Raw genomic sequence first — 22,809 nt, forward strand, 5'->3', positions numbered from 1 at the left:
ACCATACGTGCTAGTTAGTACTGTAAGGGAAGCAGAGTGGTTAGGTTAGGGGGATGGACAGACCTGGGGTTCTGGACTGGCCACTAGTGTTTGAGATGTATTGTTCCCTGGCCTGAGACATCACTGATAAAAAGTACTGGAGGAGGGTGTTGGGTATGGGTTATTACAGTTCATTTTTGGTGGCAGGGGACACCACCTCCTTAGAGACAGTCAAGCACAGCCTCCAGGCACTTTTATTTTTGTGGGTAGGGATTAGGAAGCTGGAGAGGGCACTGGGGTAGCTGCAGTTCCCTGGTGGCCTTCGGCCCCTGCCGGCGTGGGCCATCTGGCTATTACTGGCAGCCGTGGTCTCTGTGTGTGGCTTCCTTCAGCTTGGTTCAGGTGAAGAGGGCTGTCCCACTAGGCCTTTACGGCAGAGTACAGGGTGTCTGCCTCAGGGCTCCTCTGGGCAGGCCCGCAGGGAGGTGCTTCCGGGGAGCTCAGGCTGGAGAGAGCAAGGGAGGCATAGACGATGCCGTCTTCCTGGGTGAGACCGAGAGAGAGAAGGGCTGGATGGTGGAGGCAGAGTGATCCCTACCTTAAACCAGAGGTCCCACGGCCGAAGTGCCCTGCCGGTTCCCTACCCATCTATTCCTTCCACCCCGCCTTCTCCACGCCTCGCTTTCCTTCCTTCAGGCCCTCGCCTGCCGTGCTTACCTTGTGGTCCGGCTCAGGGGATGTGTGCTGCCCTAGGAAAAAAATCAAGGTGGGCTGGCAACAGGTGGCATGGCAGCCAGGGAGAGAAATGGGAAGGGGGTTTCAGTGGTGAGGTCAGGGTCAGAGTCATTTGGGAGGGACGGGATGAGGGATGGGAAAGAGGACACTTGAGGCGGGGCACAATGTAGGGAGTATCTGGGGAAGAGGAAGGGCCAAGGTTGGAACTGGGGAGTGATGGTGGTAAGGACTTACTTTTATTCCCAATATTCTCATATTTCTTCTCAGTGTCTTGGGAGGATCTCCTGAACAAAAACAAGAAGTGGGGAGCGTATTAGTGGCTGGGCAGAAAAGACTTCTGTGTCACAGGGGCTGTTTCTCTTTATGGGTGCTTCCAACCCGCCCTGACACACCCAGAGGAGGTGTTCCATGGTTTTAGGCTCGCAGAAGTAGGCCGTTTGGATAGGAGTTAGAGGCAATTTGTGGCACAGCCCAACAGAGGCCCCAGGGTGCTGACCAAAGGTGGATTATTTTCAAGAAGCTGATTTATTAGTGGGGGTCACAGCTCCCATTCTCTTTCTGCCAACAGTGCCTTGGCTAAACCTGGGAGGATAAAAACCACTTAAGCCTGTTTCATGTCCTCTAGGCAGGTGCTCTGGCCTGGGTCCCCGCAAGGAGAATGCTTGGGAGGGAAAGGACAGGAGAAAAGAAAAGGGCAGTACAAGGGCCAGGAGAAAGTGTGCTGATGAAAGGAAAAGGAGAGGGAGGAGGGCTTGTGCAGAGGGCAGGAGTTTGCCTCTCAGAAAAGATTAGAAGAGCTAGAGGCAGAAGAATCCTTGTGGGCCCTTCCCCCGCTCCACCAGGGGAAAAGGAAAGCTTGGACCAAGAGCAAGAAAGAAGAGAAAGGATGATGTTGAAGGATGAGAGGAAACAGGACAAACAGAAGGATAAAGCTTAGAAACGGAGACGAAAGGTGGAGGACGGGATATGAGAGAAAGAAAAAAAAGATATTCTGGAAAAGAGCATTGCATAAATTTAGTGCTGAACCCTTAGGTTCACCTTTCGTTTTACAGAAACAGGAGCCAGAGCCTCAGGAAGTTATGAGCCTGGCTGGTTAGGGGACTTGTGATGACAGTGGATTGGGAAATTGGAAGGATGAAAGTGGGCGTGAATGGCTCCCATTGTGCTGCTCTTATAAGGAAACTGCCTGTTTCCCAAACCAGTGGCACCCCCCACTCCCACCCCCTCACCTGGGGAAGACAAGCACTCACCTGGCTGAAGTTTGGGCTTTAGTCTGTTGACCTGTAGGAGGACCAAAAGGGAGTTGGTGTGGTCAGGCTCCTGTGGCAATGGGCATTTCTCATCCTGCCCCTCTCTGCTACTTCCTGCTCAGCCAGGCAGGCCTCACAGAGACTTGAGGGGCAGGGCACCTCGGCCAAAGCCAGCCTGGGAGGGGCTCAGAGCTGTCCCCAAGCTGGCCACCCCGAGGTCTTCCTGTCTGTCCCCCCATTGTCTTTAACAACTAACAAGACAAGCTCTTTTCTATCCCCCCAATTCCATCCTCTCTCCTGACCTTGTCCCCTTTGCTTCCTTCTCCCTTCCTTGAATTGCCCCCCCCAACTCCCCCCACCCCACTGGTCCTTTCCAAGCCCTCTTGACAGGTGCATCCGCCACTCTCTCCTCGCCCTAACATAAACAGGACCAGTTTCTTTTGCATTCCTTCTGAGGGGCAGCTGGTTTTGCTCTCCCACCTTATGAACTTGCTGGCTTGAAATTAGTGTTTGGAGTTCGTTTTTGACTTCTTCTGCTTCAGCTGGACCCATCTCCTTCCACCCGCTGTACCTTCTTCCCCTGAAGCCTCGGCCATCCATCTCTACTCCCTGAATTCCTCCACATCTGCTCTCTAAGTCTCTGCAGCTTTGCCCAGGGATTTTGACCTCTGGTTTGCAGGCTTCCTCTCCAGCCAGCATCACCAGGGAGGTTTCATCATCCATGAGGACAGCGCTCTGAACCTGCTGGACTTGCAGCTCCCCCTTAAATCCAGTCACCCCCACCTCTACCCATCTCAGCCGTCCCATGGACCTTAAATGCTAGTTATACTTGCCATACTAGAATTTTCTTTCCTTCCAGCTCTCTTCTTGTTATTGCACTATATTTGTTCTTTGGCCTCATTGAGCTCTTGTCCCTTGATAATCCATTTTCTTTCTGGTTATCCAAGCCCCCTTTTGTCCCCTCTCCTCTCCTATCATGCTCTCTCACTAGCTTCTTGACCTCCTGTTTCTTCTGTTCTTCTGTCGCATGTAGCTGACAAATCTCCAACCCTGGGTGTGTCCTATGGCAAGGGATGCTATTTGCTCACCAAATATCCATTCACTTCTTACTTGGTCACAGAATCTTGATTTTATTTGGAGTAGCAGTGTGCTCAACTTAAAGAGTGTATTTCCAACCTTCCTACATATAATGTGGGACATTTGACTAAATTCTAGCCAATAAGATATAAGTTGAAGTTATATCAGACTTTCAGGAAAGCTCTTTAAAGGGGGAATAATCAGCCAGGGCATGGTCTTCTTTGTCTTTTTCTTCTTCCCTGTTTCCTGCTTGGAACCTAGAAATAATGGCTGGAGTTCTTGCAGCCACTTTGGACCATGAGGCAGCCTTGAGGATGGAAGCCAGTACAAAGATAGTGAAAAAGAAAGGTAAAAGGAGCCTGGAAGCTTAAGAATTATGGCCTGGGCTATTGTCTCCAGATCCCTTTACTTCAGGGAAAAAAAAAAAACACCCTCTCTTATTTAAGCCACTGTTACTTCTGATCTTTAGTGCTAACACCTAAATTCAATTCCTAACACAAGTCCATTTTTAAATCTGAATGGTTGAACACTGCTGGAGAAAAACCCAATCATATATAATGATGCTTTTGCAGACTTGATGCTTTCTTGTCTGAGTTGAACCCTCAAACACTATCTCCCTTTTCCTTAGTGACTATGTCGAGCTTTCTCTTAAGTCTCCAACTCTCTTCCTGTCTCTCAGCAGACAACCACTGTGGTTTTTGCTGTGCAGAATTAAAAATTTTTTATTTTTATGTGATTTAATTTATCAGTATTTTTTCATCACTTTTGTTTTTTTGTGTAATACTTAAGAGAGGCCATCTCTACTCCATGGTTATTAAATAGTTTCAAGTTTTCTTCTAGTACTTGAGCCTCCCCCCCCACCCCCCAAATTTGATCAAATTTAAATTTTGTTTGAATTTTGAGGTTGGGGGACAAGCTTGTTTTCTTAGATGGCTCCCAATTGTTCTAGCACCATTTGTTGAATTATCAATCTGCCCGAATTCATTAGAAAAGCTACCTTTTAATCTACCAAATTCTTGCATATATTCCTGGGTCCATTTTTATCCTGCACATATTTGGGTTTTTCTCTTTTCTTCCATTGATTTGTCTATATATTAATATGCCAGTATCACATTGTTTTAATTTTTTTGGCTAATAATTATACGTGCTTATTTTTGTTTAGTGCTTACTATGTGCCAAAATCTATTCTAAACTCATTACATTTAATCCTCACTACAACTGTCATCCTCATTTTACCATTGAGGAAGTTGAGGCACAGAGCTCTAGTAATGAGCTAAAATGTACAGAGCTAGGTGTGGAACCAAGATTTGAATGCAGACATCCAGAGTCCAGCCTCTCAACTCTGTGCTGTAATGTCTGTCACGGCTAATTTCTTCTCATTGCAAATATTTTTAAAAGTAATTTCAAATCCATTTTTGGGGGGTTGGGGTATAAATAATTAATGCCTCTGGCCCCGTCCTCTCTTTTGAGCTCTAAATGCATACGTCCAAATTTTTTGCTGGACATATCTACCCTGATGCCACAGAGTTATCTCAAACATAACGTATCCCAAACTAAACTAATCCTTCACACTAAATGCGGTCTTCTTCCTTTGTTCTCTATTTTATTTGGTGGTTCCACCGTATCCTTAATCACCCAAGTTGAAAACGGGGCCATTCCCTCTCCCTCACCCCTACATCAAGCCAATCACCAGGTCTCACTGGTTTATCTCTTAAATATTTCCCTCCATCTGCACTGTCATTGCATCAGACTGACCCATCTTGCCCACCTCCTGCTCCTCCACCACAGAGTGCCCTATCGCAACAGAAAGCTCAGGTGATTGTCACTTCTGTGCTTCATAGTGTCTCTGGGAGCAGGGGTTGGGTGTGATTTACAAGGTCCTCTTCCACGAGGACTTGGCCTCTTCTCTTCTCTTCTGCCTCCTTCGCCAACACTGAGCTTCCTTCAGTCCCTGGAGTGATTTCCTCTGCCTGGGGGACAGTGACCTCTGTGCCACCCTAATCACTCGTTTGGCTAATTCTTTTTCAGTCTTTTAGACTTTTTTTTCTTTTTTTTACTTTTTATTTTGAAATAACTTCAAACTTACAGGAAAATTGCAAAAACAATACAAAACAATACAGAGAAGTCCTGTAGACCTACTACCTCTACACCCAGATTTACCAACTTTTAATATTTTGCCACATATACTATATCATTCTATCTATCCTCTGTCTATCGATGCATCTAGTCATCTATTTTCTAAATATTTGAAAGGTTATATATATCATGCCTTGAGTACTTAATACTTCCATGCATATTTCCAAGAACAAGGTTATGTAACCACCTTAAGTGGCATTATCAAATTCAAGAAATTTAATATTGATATAAAGCCTGTAGTGTATATTCCAGAGTTTTTCAATTATCCCAATTATGTTCTTTTGGTCATTTCTTCCTCAATTATTCGATCCAGCCCAGGATCATGTATTGCATTTAACTGGCATCTCTTTAGTTCTCTCTCTCTTGTTAAAATTGTGGTAATGTATATACAACCTGAAATTTCCCAGCTCAACCACTCCCAAGCATACAATTTGGTGGCATTAATCACATTCACAATGTTGTACTGCCATCATCACCAACCATTACCAAAACTTTTCCATCCCCCGAGACAGAAACTCTGTACCCGTTAAGCATTAACTTCCCATTCCCCTCCCCTGCTCCCCCCACCCTGTGCCCCTGGTAACCTGTACTCTACTTTCTGTCTCTACAAATTTGCATATTATGTTCCAGTTATTTCATTTAAGTGGAATCATACTATATTTGTTCTTTTGTGTCTGACTTATTTCACGCAACATGATGTCTTCAAGTTTCATCCATGTTGTTGCCTGTATCAGAACTTCATTATTTTTAGGGCCGTATAATATTCCATTGCATATATATACCACATTTTGTTTATATAGTCTTCTAAATGTTACTTTTAGACTTTCTGAAGGTGTCACTTGCTCTAGGAATCCCTCCCTGACTACCTCTCCTTCCTCCCACCCTTAAGTATTGTCATAACTCTCTCCATCCATGGCAAATAGCCCTTGTCTTGATCCTCCATCCCCCATCTGCAGCCCCCACTCCCCACCCACCGACTGAGAGTTCCTTGAAGGCAAAGCCTGTGCTTTACTTACTTAACTTTTGTATCTCCAATTACAAGCCAGGGCCTGGAATGTGGGCCCTTAACCAGTGCTCTCTGAGCGGAGCCAATTCCCTCCCTTTCCCATGAATCAAAAGGGGCAGATTGATGAAAAGTAACTGAAGCAGAAGTGGTCAGACTGTATGGAGACGGCCTGGTCTGGAGCAGTGGTTCTCAGATGTTAGGAAGCACAAAAGATCACTTGAGGAGCTTGCTAAAGATGCAGTCTCCCAGGCACAGGCCTAAGAGCCTGACTCGGTGGGCTTGAGGGGACCCTGGCAGCCATTTGCATTTTAATAGGCACCAGGGCTGATCCTGATGTGGGTGGGCTCCCGGGAACACCAGGTGGGAAGTTCGGAGTGGGCGGGCAGCCCGGACTTCTTACCTTTTCTTCTCTTCTGCCTGAGGAAGACGATCAGTCCCAAAATCACGATGATGAACACAAGGCCGGCCAGTGCCACTCCAACCACAGCTCCCAGGCTCAGGGGCTGGGAAGCCGAGATCTTCCCACTCTCAGAGACCCCGAAGCCGGCTGTGGTGGTGGTGGTAGTGGTGGCGGCAGTGGTCTTGGTGGTCGTCCCAAGGGCTGGAGAGAGATGAGAAACAAAAAACAACTTCTCCTCTGGAGGAGGGGGAGGTATTTGGGTGAAACCATCATGTCGTGTTCACTAGTTTGGGGAAGGGGGCAGGGGTGGGGCAAGCAACCCTCAGAAGCTCACCCCAAGGGAGAGTGACAAGGTAAAATGCTGAAGGTTTAGAATTCAGAGCGCTCAGTTTAAATCCTGCCTCTACCACCCAGCAGCTGCGTGACCTCGGAAACCTCATTTCATCACATACAAATAGGGATAACCATGGCTAAAATCAGAGTTGTTTTCTTAACCAAGAGAATATCTACTGAGCACCTTGTGTATATTGGAAATATTTTTTTAAGTTTAAATTAATATATATTAATCTTTAGGTGCTACAAACAGACTAACTTCTTTGTAGGTGTTTCATGGACCATTAAAAAACTGAATATTCACCCACAGGAAAAACGTCAATTCCAATAAAATTCTCAGAGTGGTGGGGACCAAATTCACTGTCCACTCTTATTAGAAGTTAATAATAAAAGTGTAAGTATCATCCCTCAATTGAGAATTTAAAAAATTAAATTACTTAGTCAAAGAAAATTATATAATAACATGCTGTTTAGAAAACTAATTGCCCAAGTAATATATATTTAAAAGAAACCTTGGGACATGACTAAAGCTCTACTCCAGGCTTAATCATAGTATTAAATACTTTCATTTTTAAAACAAGAAAAAATAAAATGAAAGAAATATAATGAAACACTAAAATTTCAAAGAAAAAGTACCCAAAACAGAGAGGAGCCAGCCCTGAGGATATCAGAGGAAGAAAGTAATGTAACTGTATGTGGAAATAAACAACAAATGAATAACAAAAATAAAGAGGAAAAACCTTATGAGACATTTGCATGGTCTTTATAGGAACACTACTAAGCTTTACTGAGGGATATGAAATAAGGCCTGTTCCTGATTTCAGTTCCTGTCAATTATTTTATAGGCTTCATACAGTTCTAATTTAAAAACTCCCAAGTTCTTGACAAGGTCTGAGTAAAATACTCATTGGGAGTTTTTAATTTTTATTCTAAAATTTATGTAAAACAACAGGCAAACAACACTAATAAAGTTTTTGAGGAGGGAATAATGTGGTTGAGATGGAAATACTCTAATCAGTTATTGGAACGTATAATAAAGTTATAACAACAAAAACGTGGTACAGATGGGAGAAAAGACAGATTCGTGAAACGAAATAGGCAGGTCAGAAATGATGCTCTTTTTCAAAAGAACTTAAATATCAGGCCTACTCAGTCTTAATGGAGGAGAGAAAAAATATTCAACAAACAGGGTTGGGACAATTGATTAGTTGCTTGGCATAAAGTTCAATTTAGTAGTTTACCTCATACAATATACCAAATTAAGTTCTCACTACATTAGAGAGTTTTGTTGTGAAAAAAAAAATAAAATCATACAAAAATTAGAAGAACTTAAAGTAAATGTATTCTATCACTATTGGGAGATGGGAGTTTGGGGCTTGGAAATGAAAGAGAAAAATTACAAAGAAACACACAATTAGATTTGGTTACAAAAATAAAACACTTGCGTGCTAAAAAGCAAACAAACAAACAATAACCAAAAACCAAAATCAAAAAACCCAACCAAAACCTTGTCAGTTATATTTGCTGCAAAAATTCTTTTAGTTGGTGATGTGTTTGGTGGTGGTACTTTAGGTGGATTGAAAACATTTCTTTTGATTCCTGTGTTTTCCCTGTATTTTTAAAATAGTGAACACCCAATTACTTGATTTAATTAAATATTAATTTATTGATGAAAAAATCTCATAGTAAATATGACTGGAACAGAGAAATGAGAAAAGCAGGAGAGAAATTAGGGAAGGAAGAAGAAAGGTCTAAGGAGAACCAAAATTTCCTAAGGGGCTATGTCAGGCAGAGGCACAGGAAATATAAGTCCAAGGCTGTTGTCCTTAATTCAGGGCGTGGGGCCCCTTTCTATTTGCTTTAAAACCAGCAGAGTTGCTAAGAGGGGCAGGGGCGCTCCAAGGTTGGGGGCTGTGAGAGCATCAGAGAAGTAACTTATCCCTGGCTTTGTTTAGAATTGTCAGTGCAGGTGATTAGGGGAAGCAAACCAACCTATTTTGAATTAATTTTTTTTCTCCAGACCCTGTACTCGCTTACTGCCTGTGCCTGAGACAGACCCCTCCCACCTCACCCCACCCCTTGATTCTCCACTGCTCTAGAGACAAATAAATCTAGATTCAAGTTCAGATGTCCCCGCTGAGTAATACAGGAAAATCTATTAAAATCACTCCATTTTAGGTTAAAAAATAGATCAAGATTCACAATATGATCAGCTCACTAGGTCGGGTGGGGCTGTGGATGGTTGAGAGAGAGGGCTCTGGGGTTAAATGGTGTTCTAGTTTGCTAATGCTGCTGGAATGCAAAACACCAGAGATGGATTGTCTTTTATAAATGGGGTTTATTTGGTTACACAGTTACAGTCTTAAGGCCATAAAGTGTCCAAGGGAACACATCAGCAATCAGGTACCTTCACTGGAGGATGGCCAATGGTGTTGCAAAAACCTCTGTCAGCTGGGAAGGCACATAGCTGGCGACTGCTCCAAAGTTCTGGTTTCAAAATGGCTTTCTCCCAGGACATTCCTCTCTAGGCTGCAGTTCCTCAAAAATGTCACTCTTAGACTTAATCTCCACTAATATGTCTGCCCCACAAGATTGCATCAAAGAATATTGCTTTTTCTGGGGGATATAATACATTCAAACCAGCACAAATGGTTTGGTTCAAATCCCATCTGCACCACTGGTGTGACTTTGGGCCATGTGTTTAGTCCCTACGAGCCTCAGCTTTCCTACCTGTAAAGTGGAGGTAACAGCAGAACCGGCTTTTATTGTAAGGGTTGTGGTGAAGGTTAGCATGCATAACGCAGAGTCAATGAGCCAGGACCCAGCACACTCAGTAAGAGGGAGATCTCAACCTCCCCCCCATGAGGGACATGACTCTCAGGGGAATGAAATCTCACTGGTGACGTGGGACATGACACCCAGGAATGAGCCTGGCCCTGGCAGTGAGGGATTGAAAATGCCTACTTGACCAAAAGAGGGGAAAAAAAGAAAGGTAACAAGCTGAGGTCACAGTGGCTGAGAGATCCCAAAAAGAGTTGAGAGGCTGTCCTGGAGGTTTCTCTTACGCAAGCTCCAGCTAGACATCCCAAATGGCCACAGTATGCCATGCCCTTACCAAAAGTAGTCTCCAAATATCTAGGTCCCTACCTGAGATTCTAGAAAAGATCCACTCACTAAGTTTTATCTCTCAGAAACTTAAATCCACTAGAGTGTTCTATGCCAGACAAGTCCTAAAACTTAGAGGCAACAGCCTCTTTAAGAGCAACAATCAGATGCAGCCCCCTTCCCCATACTGTCAATACCCCCTTTCAACATGAACAGGTTTGGGTGGTCACTGCCTACACACCCCTGAATACGGAGAAAGAGATTGAGAGGAAGGGGTAGCAACAAACAAGATAAGAATGAACAAAGGTCTATGAATACTGAAACTATATCTATCTATCTATGTATCTATATATTTTTTAGGTACTGGGGTGTTGGAATAGTTGGAAGGAGGTAAATGACACGATGGAACAGTGACCTATAACATCCTTTGAGGTTTGCTCTATAGCTACACAATGAATTGTACTTTGAAAGTCTTCTTTCTATATATATCCTATATGGCATAATAAGGAAAGAACTGAAACTGGAACTGTAACCTGCAACAATTTTTGAAATTACCTATATAACTGCTTCTTGGGCTGTACTTTGAAAGTTAACACCTTTCTGTATGTATGTTTTATTTTACAATAATGGTAATAGCTGAAGTTGTGGAACTGTGACCCATGATGTTCTTTGAAATTTGCTAACTACTTGGTAAATCATACTTTGAAAGTTATCACTGTTATGTATATATGTTAGAGTTCACAATTTTAAAAAATGCATTAAAAAAAAAAAGCCAGAAAAGAAAAGAAATGAGGGAGCTGCTCGCCTGGCTGCTGCCTGGCTACCTGTCGACCACCAGAAGAGAGGGACAAGGGCAGAGCTGGTGATGGGGACACAGGGCTAAAGGGACACAGAGGGGGCCCAGAGGAGGCTGGGGTGGGGGGAGGGAGAGCACAGAGAGTGGAGGAAGGAGGCAGGAAAAGAGGGCGATGGGAAAGGAGAAGAAGAGTCGAGGCCAGGGGTGTGGAGAAGCCTGAGGGCCGTGTCCCGGGCGCAGAGGAGGAGAAGGACATGGGGCGACTGGGACAACAGCCAGTGGGGCATTACCAGGGGCCTGGAGGCTTTAGGACCACCCACTGGGTCCCTACATTGTGCTCTGGACTGGGCTCATGGCCTGGGGAGACTCAGAGACACACCACATGGGGCTAACGGGGACTTGTGCTGTGACATAGGCCAAAGTGAAGGCCAGAGCATCCTGAAGACAAATCAACCCGGAGGACACGGCGGGAGGGGAGGCAGGGCTGGAGGCCCAATTTGGAGAGAGAAGGGGACTAACTGGGGAGTCTGGCAGATTTAAGGTCTAGGGAGAGGGGGCAGTGTTGGGGGCGGGCAGGGAAGGTGGCTCAGCTTCAAGGGAGACTGAGGGGAAGGGAAAGAGCCTGGGAGGAGGGTGGAGAGAGGGTGGAAGGAGCGGGGTCCGGGGTGAGGCCTGGGAGTTGAGGACACCCGGGGCGCACATGGCAGCTGCACGCCGGCTGCTGTACTCACCGGGGGTGACCGTAAGTTGGGTCCCTTTGATGGCCTGCCACTGCTCCACTCCCTGCTTGGTGACGAGTTGGACTCAGCAGAAGTATGTGGTCGCGTCCTCCTTCCGCAGGTCCTGGATCTGGAGGGAACCGTTGCTCTCACTTTTCTCGATCAGCTTGACCCGCCCTATGTAATCCTTGCGAGTGAAAGGTGGGGTCTGGTTGAAGAAAAATGGGCCATGGAAGGTGTCCAGTCTCCAGGATATCTGCACTTTGGGATTCCCGGCTAGCTCAAAGTGGTGGCAGAAGAAGAAGGGGATGTGCACGACGCTGCCCTCGGGGCCGGAGAGCCGCGGTGGCTGGAACATCCCAAAGTTTCGACAGTCCTGTCGGGTCACCAGAGGAGGGAAGGCGAGAGGAGGGGCTGGAGCCACCATGGAGACAGGACAGCCCCGGACGGAGCCGGCACCCCGGGCAGCGGTGCCACAGGGGCCCTCTGGCCGGAGTGTCCCCCTTTTGGGCTTGGGGGGCAGAAGGAAGGATGGAGAGGGGGGCCCAGCCCTTTGTCTGTTGGGGTGGGGAGGCCTGGCGGGCTGTGCACCCACCCTTCTCCAGGTGCCCAGCCATGGCCCCGCCGGGGTCTCCCCACTCCCCGCCCCCCAGGACCCCCCGGGACCCTCCGCCACTCACCGACCTGCGGCAGTGCCGTCAGCGGCAGCAGCAGCAGCAGCAGCAGGGGCGAAGCCATCGTCGGGGGGATGAGGAGACAAGCAGAGCCGTCCAGGCCAGAGAGGAGGTCTCCAGGGGGACACCTGGCGGGGGGCACAGCCCGGGGCGGGGGACACGCGGTGAAGCCCACCAGGAGGGCGCAGTCGGGCTGCCCGGGAGCCTGCGGGGCGGGTGGGAGCCTCCCTCAGCCCTCCCGCCCGCACTTCCTCCATCAGTCCGGCTTCTTCTTTTCTTAACATTGCGAAAGGGCCTCCCTTGCGGTCCAAGCAGTGGGAGCGGGGCCCCCATGCGCCCCCAGCCCGGCTTCACGTCCTCTCCCGGCCCCGCCCCTCCCTCCTCCTCGCCCCTGGAGGGTCTCCAGCCTCTGCTCCTCTGCTCGCTGGCCCCGAAGGGGCGGCCCCGGGACGGCGCAAGCTCTTGAGTGAAAGGACAGGCCGCGCCAGCCTCCCCCGACGGCCGCGAGGAGGGGAGCGGATGGTGGCCAGATGTCCTCAGCCCCAGTGCCACCCATCCCTTCCTGCTGGGGCTACCCTGCAGTCCCCGGGCACACCCAAGGCCCGGCCCCTTCCTGCTGGGATGTTTGTGGAACCCTTCCTGAGGTGGTGAGGATGGGCTACAGTAACCTGGATCCGGGAGAGAGGGCCTTCTGGAGGCCAGGCCTTAGCCATCTCCTCATCACTCCTTGGATGTGAAAATCAAGGCTGGGAGAAGCTAAGTGGCTCCCTGCAGGTCATGTGACTCACAGGCGGCAGGGCCGGGCCTCACCTGCACCCTCAGGCGCGCACACAGCCTTCACCTTCTGCTTTGGCCTTACCTTCTCAGTGACGAAGCGCCCTGGGATGCTGTATCCTTGTAAAGCTACTTAGGTGATTCCGTCAGCCCCTGATTAATCCAGAGCCTTCCTCTGAGGAGTAAAATGAAGAGGAGGACACGAAGGCTCAGAATGGTCAGTGACTTACCCGGTGACACAACTCACTGCAGTGGAGATGGGCCAACGCATCATCCCTGACGGGGGGCTTTGCCAGCCTGTGGTGGCTGTGGTCAGGGTAGGGATGCAGACACCCTGGGGGCTTTGAGAATCCACAGGACTTGCTCTGTAGGAGCCTCTGCCCACCCCCTTCCTGGGAGGGGTTTGGTGTGGGCTTACTGAGAGGATCGTGGGGTGGGGGAAAGGGCACGGTTTCGTCAGAGGAAGAGACACCAGCTTTCTCCAGGTGGAAGCAAGCAGAGATGGACTTCCCTTCTTTTATCAGTTTCTTCTCTAGTCCTGCAGTTTCCTTCCACATTCCTCTCACAGGCAGGCCGTCAGCTCCACCCTCTCTGTACAATCTGCTTTTCTTACTCCTCCTCACAGGCCTGAAAAAAGAGGTTCCCCTTTATCTGAGTCAGGCTCTGAACACCCATTGCCTCATTCTATCTTCATGACATTCTGTGGTGGGAATATTGTTTTTTCCATTTTACCCATGGGGAAACCAAGGCACAGAGCCTTAATGTCATGGCATCCCCTGGGCTGTGAAAGATGTTTGGAAAGTTGGCCAGAAGAGAGGGAAAGGGGCCCAGTGGCTGTCTCAGTAGGGTCTCCAGTGGGTGGCCTGCCCTGTCTGAGGAGGACACCTGGGTTCTGTTCCCTCCTTGCCCCAGCAGCTGTGGGACCCAGCTGGCAGGTCATATGCTCTCCAGGTGGCCCAAGGAAGGGACTGGATCCTACCAGAGGGACCCCTGGCCCTTTGGTCACTCCACACAGAACTTCTGCAAAACAGGCTCTGGGTAACTTCTGCAGGGTATGTGCTGTCCAGATGTCCTCAGGCCCCCTGCTGCTCCCATAGGTGTTCTCCCTAGATGCAGGTTGCACCCTTTGTGTTTAAGGTCCCTGGGCCCAGTTGAATCCCCATGAGGCATGGAATTGTGTGGCATGATCTCTGCTCAGGGACGGGGTATGGTCTCCTGGGTTTGTTCATCTTCCCTTCCCCTGAGGGGAATGAGAGGGAATCAACCTTGAGCTATGGTGACCATTTTTTACTCATGGGGAGGGGGTCAGTTCTGGGAGGAGGAGGGTCTGGAGTTTTGTGATTTGAACATGGGCAGAGTCTAAATGCAGTCCTTTAGCCCAGCTAGTGGCCGTAGAGGAGGGGATCAGATGCAGACTGATCAGGAGCAGGGACAGGCTGAGGGGTAAGCCATGGACCACATTTTTTTTTTTTTTTAATTAAATTCAGTTTTATTGAAATACATTCACACACCATACAATCATCCATGGTATACAATCCACTGTCCACAGTATGATAACATAGTTATGCGTTCATCACCACAATCTATCTCTGAACATTTTCCTTACATCAGAAAGAACCAGAACAAGAATAAAAAATAAAAGTGAAAAAAGAACACCCAAATCATCCCCCCATCCCACCCCGTTTGTCCTTTAGTTTTTATCCCCATTCATGGACCACATTTTGAGACGCACTGCCTTAAATTTTCCCCAGGTGGCCCCCCACTCCAGCTTCCTCATTGGCCATGCCCATCACTGCCTGAGCCCCTTGCCCCTCCGTGGCACCTCACTCTATTCCTGCTTTCCCCTAATATCAGCAACAGGCCAGGATGTCCACTCTAACTGCTTCTATTCATTGTACTGCAAGTGATAGCCAATGCAACAAGGCAAGAAAAAGAAATAAAAAGCATCCAGATTGGAAAGGAAGGGGTAAAATGTAACTTTATTCACAGATGACTTGGTTGTTTATGTAGATGATGCAACGGAATCTACCAAAAAAACCACACTAGAACTAATAAGTGAGTTAAGCACTGTTGCAGGATACAAGGAAATATACAAAAATCAGAAGTATTTCCATATACTAGCAAAGAAGAATTGGAAATCAAAATGAAAACAATGCCATTTACAATAACATCAAGATATGAAATATTTAGAAATAAGTATGACAAAGGAAGTGCAAGATATGTACACTGAAAACTACAAAATAATGCCAAGAGAAATTAAAGAAGATCAATAAATGGAGGATCCATAGCTGAGAGGACTCAACATTGTTAAGATGTCAGTTCTTCCCAAATTAATCTATAGATTTTACACAATCCCATTCAAAATCCCAGCAGGCTTTTTTAGTAGAACCAGACAAGCCAATTCTAAAATTCATATGGAAATTCACATAGCCAAAACAACTTTGAAAACGAAGTTGAAAATGAAGAGCAAAGTTGGAGGATTTATCATTAGCTGACTTTAACACTGGTTATTAAGCTATTGTAATCTAGACAGTGCAGTTTTGGCATCAAGAGATAAAAATAAATGGATGGAGCAGAACAGAGAGTACAGAAAGAGAATCACATATATATGGTCAGTTAATTTCTGACAAAAGAGCACAGGCAGTTCAATGGAGAAAGAGTAGTCCTTTAGACAAATGGTACTGAAAAAATTTGACATCCATATGCAAAAAAAAAAAAATGAACTTCAATTCAAACCTTGTATTATATGCAAAATCTACTCAAAATGAATCATAGACATAATTGTGAAGTCTAAAACTATAGAAGCTCTAGACGAAAACACAGGAGAAAATCTTTGTCACCTTGGGTTAGGCAAAGATTTCTTAGATTCAATACCAAAAGCATGATCTATAAAAGAAAATATGGATAAATTGGACTTCATCAAAATTAACAACTGTTCTTTGAAAGATATTATTTAGAGTATGAAATGACAAGCTACAGACTGGGAGAAAATATTTGCAAATCACGTTACTGACAAAGGGCTTGTATCAAGATTATATAAAGAACTCTCAAAACTGAGTAAGAAAACAATTTTTCAAATGGGCTAAAGTTTTGAACAGATACTTCATCAAAGAAGATATACAGATAACAAAGAAGCTCATGAAAAGGTGTTTGATTTCATTAACCATTAGGGAAATGCAAATGAAACAAAAAAGAGATACCATTATGCATCTATTAAAGGGCAAAAATTAGAAAGACTAACCATACTAAGTGTTGATGAGGATGTGGAGTAACTGGAACTCTCCTATACTGCTGGTGGGGATGTAACATGGTACAAGTACTTTGGCCATTCCTTAAAAAGTTAAACATATACCGTAGTAACTAGTCATTCCACTCTCAGGTATTTGCCAAGGGAAATGAAAACATATGTCCATACAAAGACATAAATGTTCACAGCAGCTTTATTTGTAATAGCCAAAAACTGAAGACAACTCAAATGTTCATCCACAGGTGAAAGGATAAACGATTGGAGTCTATACATAAATATGAATGCTATGCAGCAATAAACAGGAATGAACTACCGATTCCCACATCAACATGGATGAATCTCAAAATAATTACTCCAGACAGAAAGGAGCATGTACTGTAGACTTTATATATAAAATTCTAGAAAGTGCAAACTAATCTATAGTGACAGAAAGCCTGTCAGTGGTTGTCTGGGGGTGAGGGGTGGGGAGGGAAGGATTACAAAGAGATATTGAGCAAACTTCAGGGGAGATCGATATGTACACTGGATTGCTGAGAAAAGTGAAGGTACCCAATGATGGTTAGTTTCTTTGCCCAACAGTAGTGGGTGTTAAACTTCTTAATGCAACAAAATCGCCTGGTGGGTGTTTTCAAACAGGGTGCTGTTTGAAACAGCTACCAGATTAAGGTCAAAGTGTGGTCCAGCAACTTATTAGAAATGTAAATTCTCAGGCTCCACTCCAGACCTGCTACAGCTTGAGGACCACGGCCTAAGGGAAGGAAACCAACAATGATCGAGATCCTGTGAAATCAAGGAATTTTACTCCCACCGGTCAGAAGATGAAGAAGAAACTGAGGCTCAGAGGGGTCACCTAGCTTACTCCAGGTCCTTTTGCTGGAGTTTGGACCACGCTCAGATATGTGTGACTTGTCAGCTTGGTTTTCTCCCCGTCTCCTGCCCCGAGCAGCTGGGCCTCCCTTACCTCGCCTCTCATCCCACAGCCCTCCCCAGAGAGTCATTCACTGTTGCTCCAGCCAGCCAGCGATTTATAAAGGTCTTTGGTAAGCAAGGGCAGGAGGGACATGAACCCTCCAGAAGGGCTTGACATTGTTTACAGAGAGAGGCCCAGGCTCCCACGAGGTTAATGTCAAAACAGGTAGGAAAGACATCTCCCACTTACCACACATGGGTTCTTTGCGTCCATTCCTCCCAGCAACCCCATGAGGTAGGCACAGTCTGTTCCAATCCTTCTTTGACAAAACAGGAAAAGGAAGCCCCAAGTGAGGTCACGAGCCTTGCTTGAGGGCCAACGGCCGGTGACTGTGCTCTCCAGTCTTAGATCTGAGCCCAGAGCCCGTGCTCCCCACCACTTCCCCAAGCAGTGACAACAGCCAACAGTCTCTTGCACTGCATTAAAAACCATGGGTTCCCTTTTCTGTGCTGTCTTCCTTCCGGGGCACTGGGTCATGTACTTTTGGCCCTTGTCACTTGGCACAGTGCATGGGATTGTCTGCACACATATGGAAAGAATGAAGAACTCTCTAAAGGATGGGCATCAAATGATGACAATGGTGATGATGAAGGTAGCTTTCCAGGCACTCTGCAGTGTTTTCTGTGAGTTATCTCATTCTGGCCCCCCTTGGATCTTGAAGGGAGGTAGTGTCATTATCCCCATTTTACAGATGAGAAAACTGAGGTTCAAAGAAGAGAGGTCATTTGCCCCAGCCCTTGCCCTCTGTAGTCGCTCCCTCTGTCAAATTCACAGTTTCATTTCTTGGGTGACTGCAGCATCCTCACCTGTTGACCTCCTTCTCAGGCCACAAGGCTGCCTTACAACCCCCATCAATCTGACCAGGGCTGCCTTAGCTTCTAGGAGACGGGGGCAGAGAGCTGAGCCCTGACCCTGTGGTGCTCCCAGCTTGTGAGAAGACACTCAGGAATCATGGAAACAGGAAGTAATTATTCCCCTTCCCTCCGGGGGCGGGCGTGTGCTGGTAAATGTTTAAACAGCTCGCTGATTTGTAGCATTTGCAGCATTCGCCAATTTCCATGGTGTAAATACTCCCCCAACAACCCATTTAACTCCCAGCAAATGGAAGAGATACAGAGTAGCACACCATGATATCATATCCCAGACACAATAGTGTAAATAACCTCAAGAGCATAGATAACAGGAAAATATGGTCCAAAAATTAGGGAGTGATAAGTTTTGAGTATTTATGACCATCATTAAAAACATTTTACATTACATTTTATTTTTACCTTCATTTTTAATGTAGTCTATTTAATTGTAAGTTTATAATATTTAATTTTTAATAATGGCTGTGTTTAGCAACCAGCTCACAACATTCCTGAAAATTTAACAATCAGACCCAGTGCACCCTGCCTCTGGGGTCCCCCAAATGGTCCCCAGGTGGTTTTACAAATTTAGAAGAAAAGCCAGGAAATTATTTTGTTAGCATGCATTTCACAGAGGTAAAACTTAAGATTAACAATGATTGACATGGACATCCTTTCCTTTCTTCTTTTTCCTTTTTGCAGTATGTTTGTAGTAACCTGTCACTCTGAAAGCCTGAGCATGTGCTTATGAAGCCTGAATTGGCAAATTGGGCTCAGCTAGGGTTTGGAAAGCAGGGTGCCATTCATCACAGCCCACAGAACTGTGTGTCATTGCGTGCCACTGGCCCGGCTTTGTCAAATGTCTATTTCTTATTGTTAGGACTGGGCTTCTTTATGTTCTTTGTTCACAAAAGTGGATCTCAGTGGCTCTAAAGCAGTTCATGGAAGGGGAAAACTTGGGATGAAAACAGTTAACACCGAAACCCAGAAAACACAATCCATGCAACAGCAAGGAAGATCCCAGAGTGAACTGAATGTTGATTTGTGCACATGTGCTGACCTCACACAGTGGACGGAAGGAGAAAAAGGCTCTTCCTAAGTACAGGGGGATGTTTGAAACTGGCTCTTACTGACCTAAAAATCCTTGTCCCCATTTCATAACCTGTCACAGAACTTTATCAAATTGGGATCGCTGTAATAAGATATTTGGTGCAAGCAGAGCACAGTGCTCTTTGGGCCAAACTGATGAATTTTGTCTTTAAGGAGGGAGAAGAGATCAAAATCACCGAGGCTTGCCCACACCTGCTCCTCCTGCAGCACAGAAGGGCTCAATTCCTACTGTCGGATTCAGATCGCGTTGCCAGCATGCAATGAGCTGGGACATCTTCGATTTGCTCCTCCAGATCTGTTTACCATGTTTGTCTTCTCAGAGTTATTGGGGGGGGGGGGGAGCCTTTATGAACTGACACCCAGCAGGATTCTAATGAGGGGAAGGGAGAAAAGTGAAGCCAGGCGATTTCCCCTGGGCCCCTGCCTGGGGTGTCCTGCTGGACTGGGGGCAGCTTCACTGCGGGCTGCCCTGTCATTGATCAAAAGTCAAAGCCAGGCTTGTCCCCTAACATTTGTGGGACCCAGAGCAAGAGCAAAACGAGGAGCCCACACACCTTGGGTTGAAATCTTTAAAAGTTATAAATCAAGCTTATGATGTGCTCAAGCTTTCTACCTTGACAGGCACACCGTCATAATGCAAAATGGAAAAATATGTGTTTCCATATGAATGAAAGGTGGCAAGAAGACAACTGTATTTAATTATTATTGCATAAGCCTGGATGTTCTGTTAATGGGCTGGTGATATCTGGAGGACTCATAACAAAGTGGAATTCTTAAATTATTATATATTTGTTTTATAAAATTTATTTTTTGCCTTCTCTCAGAGGAATCACTTAATATGTTCTCATAATCAGTATATTCACATAATTTGTATTCTGTTGACGGTGATGCCAAATTTGGCAACCTTTTTTGTATCTTGTAGTTCTTGGGTAGTCTGCTCCATTAATTTCTGTTTCAAGAAATTTCTCTCTGCTGCAGTGACAACACCTGAAATTGTCAATATGATTCTTCAAGCAATACTTAGATTTAGAAATGAGACATTTTACACAATGTCTTCAAGTGTTGCAGTGGGGTCATATATGATAAGCTATTATTGCAGGCAATATTACAAAATATCTTCATGTTGCGATCTCAATTGCTATCACTTACATCATGATTTTCACCACCTCTTAAGGCAACATTAGTAGCCTGCTTGGTGCATCGTACGTCAAACCCATAAGTGTGTCTGTGTATGTGTAAGAATTGTTTAAAGTTCTACAGTTGACATGTGCAACTGTTATGAATAGCATGCAAATGTGTGAGTACCATAAATTAAAACCTGAAGAGAAGAAAGACAGTGGATGCCTGATATAACTGATATAACCAGACATTGATTATCTGTTATGCAAAAGCCTATTGCATTCATGTTACCCAGGAGAAAGGATTTAACATGTTGATTAATCTCTCTTTTCTTTACCTGTGCATGTCCTCTGCACAATTCCTTCACAGGGGCTGGAGCAGAGTCAGTCTTTGAGTTCAGCAAGGACACAACCCACAGATCTTTCTGGCTGTGGGCCCAGCCCCCTAGTGAGTCAGAGCCATGGGGCAGCCTGCGTGGAGAAGCCGTCTCCAGGGCCCACGTGGGGGCTGGCCACAAGGTGCCCACTTTGCAGGTGACGGGCTGCCCCTGGCCAGCATGGTGTGCTGGTTTCCCAGGGACCGAGTTGTTCGTGTGTCTTTTACACACTCGCTTGTGTGTTTGTGTTCATTATGTGTGGGCCTGCCTCAAGCCAGGGGCGGGGCAGGAGCCCTCTTGCCTGCATCTGCAGGGAACTCGAACCCTTCTGTCCTTCCCACCCACAGCCTCCTATGTGGTTCCCACTCCTTCCTCTGCAAGTTCCCTCGATCTGTGCTCTTCAGATGACCCTGACGCGAGACTGCCAGTTTCCAGCCAGGACCCTCACCACCACCTGATTAGCCAAAGTCACTGCAGAGGACGGATTAGCTGTTGGCACAGGGGTGGTGAAAATAGACAAGCACTCAGCTGCTTTCTCTTCTACTTATTGCTGAAATTCCCTGCTGCAGGAGAGGAGAGCCACGATGCAGACTGGAAAATGTGGACAAGAAGGACAGGGGTTTACAGACAAACAAAAGAAATTGTAGCCTCCTTTTTTCTTTCTTTCTTGGACCTCCAAGGAGAGGCTTAAGTCAGCCCTGCTTCTCAGCATGTGGCCAGATCTGATCACCTGTCACTATCCATCAATCCATCGGTTCTTTTTTCTTTCCATTCCTTACTCTTGCTCACGTTCCGTTTGTTCAGATACAGCTTTTATGTCTTTTAATAAGATTTTATAATTTTTTTCATATGTTGTATGCTTTTCTTAGTAATTTACTTCCAAGAATTTTATTTATTTTGTTACTATGGTAAATGGTTTTTTTTTTCCCCATTTCTAAGTGTTTGTTGCCAAAACAGAGAAAAGTTACTGATTTTTCTTTCTTTATCTGGTATCTAGCTACTCACTGGAATCCCTTAATCATTCTAATATTTTCTTCTCTTTCTTGTCCTTTCTCCTTCTTCTCCTCTTCTTCCACTACCTCCTCCTCCTTCACTCCTTCCTCTTCCTCCTCCTCCTCCTTCTTTTTACCAGAGTCTCTTGAATTTTCTAGATATACAGTTACTGTAAACCAACTGCTCTAACAGACAGCCTCCAAATGCCAGTCACTTTACACAATGAAGTTTGGCCCTCGCTCGTGGAACATTCCGGTGTGGATGCTCCTGGCCAGAGCCTCTCCTCTAGTCAGTGATTCGGGGACTCGGGCTTCTTCTGCCTCGCATCCTCCAGGTCCCCGGGGTCCTCTCCACTCATCTGGTAGACGGGGAACAGAGGGGGCTTGGAGGAGCGCACAAGATGGTTTCACATCACTTGCTCTGGAGGTGATATATCCTCCTTCATCTTTTAGCAGGAGAATTCAGCTCGTTCCGATTTGTGGTAATGAGCAGCACTCGCTCCAGCTGAACAAGTGGAGGAGGCAGGGGGAGCTACGGCTGGTGAGAGCCCCTCTCGATTATGCCTGGGTTTCCGGGCTCAGATGTTCACCCCTACTCCCAGACTCAGAGTTTCCTGTAACTCAGTATTTCTAAGGATGGGAGTAGAGGGGCTGAGCATTAGGGGGATTAGGTTATAAGCAGGAAAAATGATCATGGTGAGGGTTGCTGGAAACGTGATTGGGTAACTAGGAAGGGGGTTGCACATCATCAGCAGTCCAACACTCCTACCCACTGGGGGTCCCCAGGACCCCTCATAGCCTTGTCCTGCACACCCAGCTACAAATCCAGGGGTTCTCAACCTGGGGTTATGAATCAGAGGATCTGATGTGGAGGAGGAAAAATGATTGCTTTATTTTCTAATTGAAGTTTAGCCTTTGCTTAGATTATGAATGAAGCCAAACGTATAGCAGCACCCATTATCACCCTTAAAATCACAGATACTTTCAGACCCCATTGTCTTGTTAGGTGCCTTCCTTGATCATTTATTTCATCATGGCTTCAAAACCCCGTAGGTTACTACACCTGCCACTGGGTCTTATTATTTAATCTCTTAATAAGGAGACATGTATATTACCACATCACAAATTTATTTTTTAGTAATATTTTGGTAACTGTATTTCAG

The 22,809-nt window shown here is 46.0% G+C and overlaps 1 protein-coding gene across 1 annotated transcript; it reads right to left on the minus strand.

Moving 5' to 3' along the window:
* Positions 1 to 205: 205 nt before the first annotated feature.
* On the minus strand, positions 206 to 13,373 carry PILRA (paired immunoglobin like type 2 receptor alpha). The gene is given in 8 exon segments (XM_037813747.1): positions 206 to 522; positions 697 to 728; positions 949 to 998; positions 1,965 to 1,995; positions 6,584 to 6,865; positions 11,549 to 11,912; positions 12,221 to 12,338; positions 13,215 to 13,373. Coding segments are annotated over 8 exon segments (1,044 nt in total). The 5' UTR covers positions 13,259 to 13,373; the 3' UTR covers positions 206 to 399.
* Positions 13,374 to 22,809: the final 9,436 nt, after the last annotated feature.

The sequence above is a fragment of the Choloepus didactylus genome, chromosome 21, assembly GCF_015220235.1.
Source record: "Choloepus didactylus isolate mChoDid1 chromosome 21, mChoDid1.pri, whole genome shotgun sequence".
Lineage (NCBI taxonomy): Eukaryota > Metazoa > Chordata > Mammalia > Pilosa > Megalonychidae > Choloepus > Choloepus didactylus.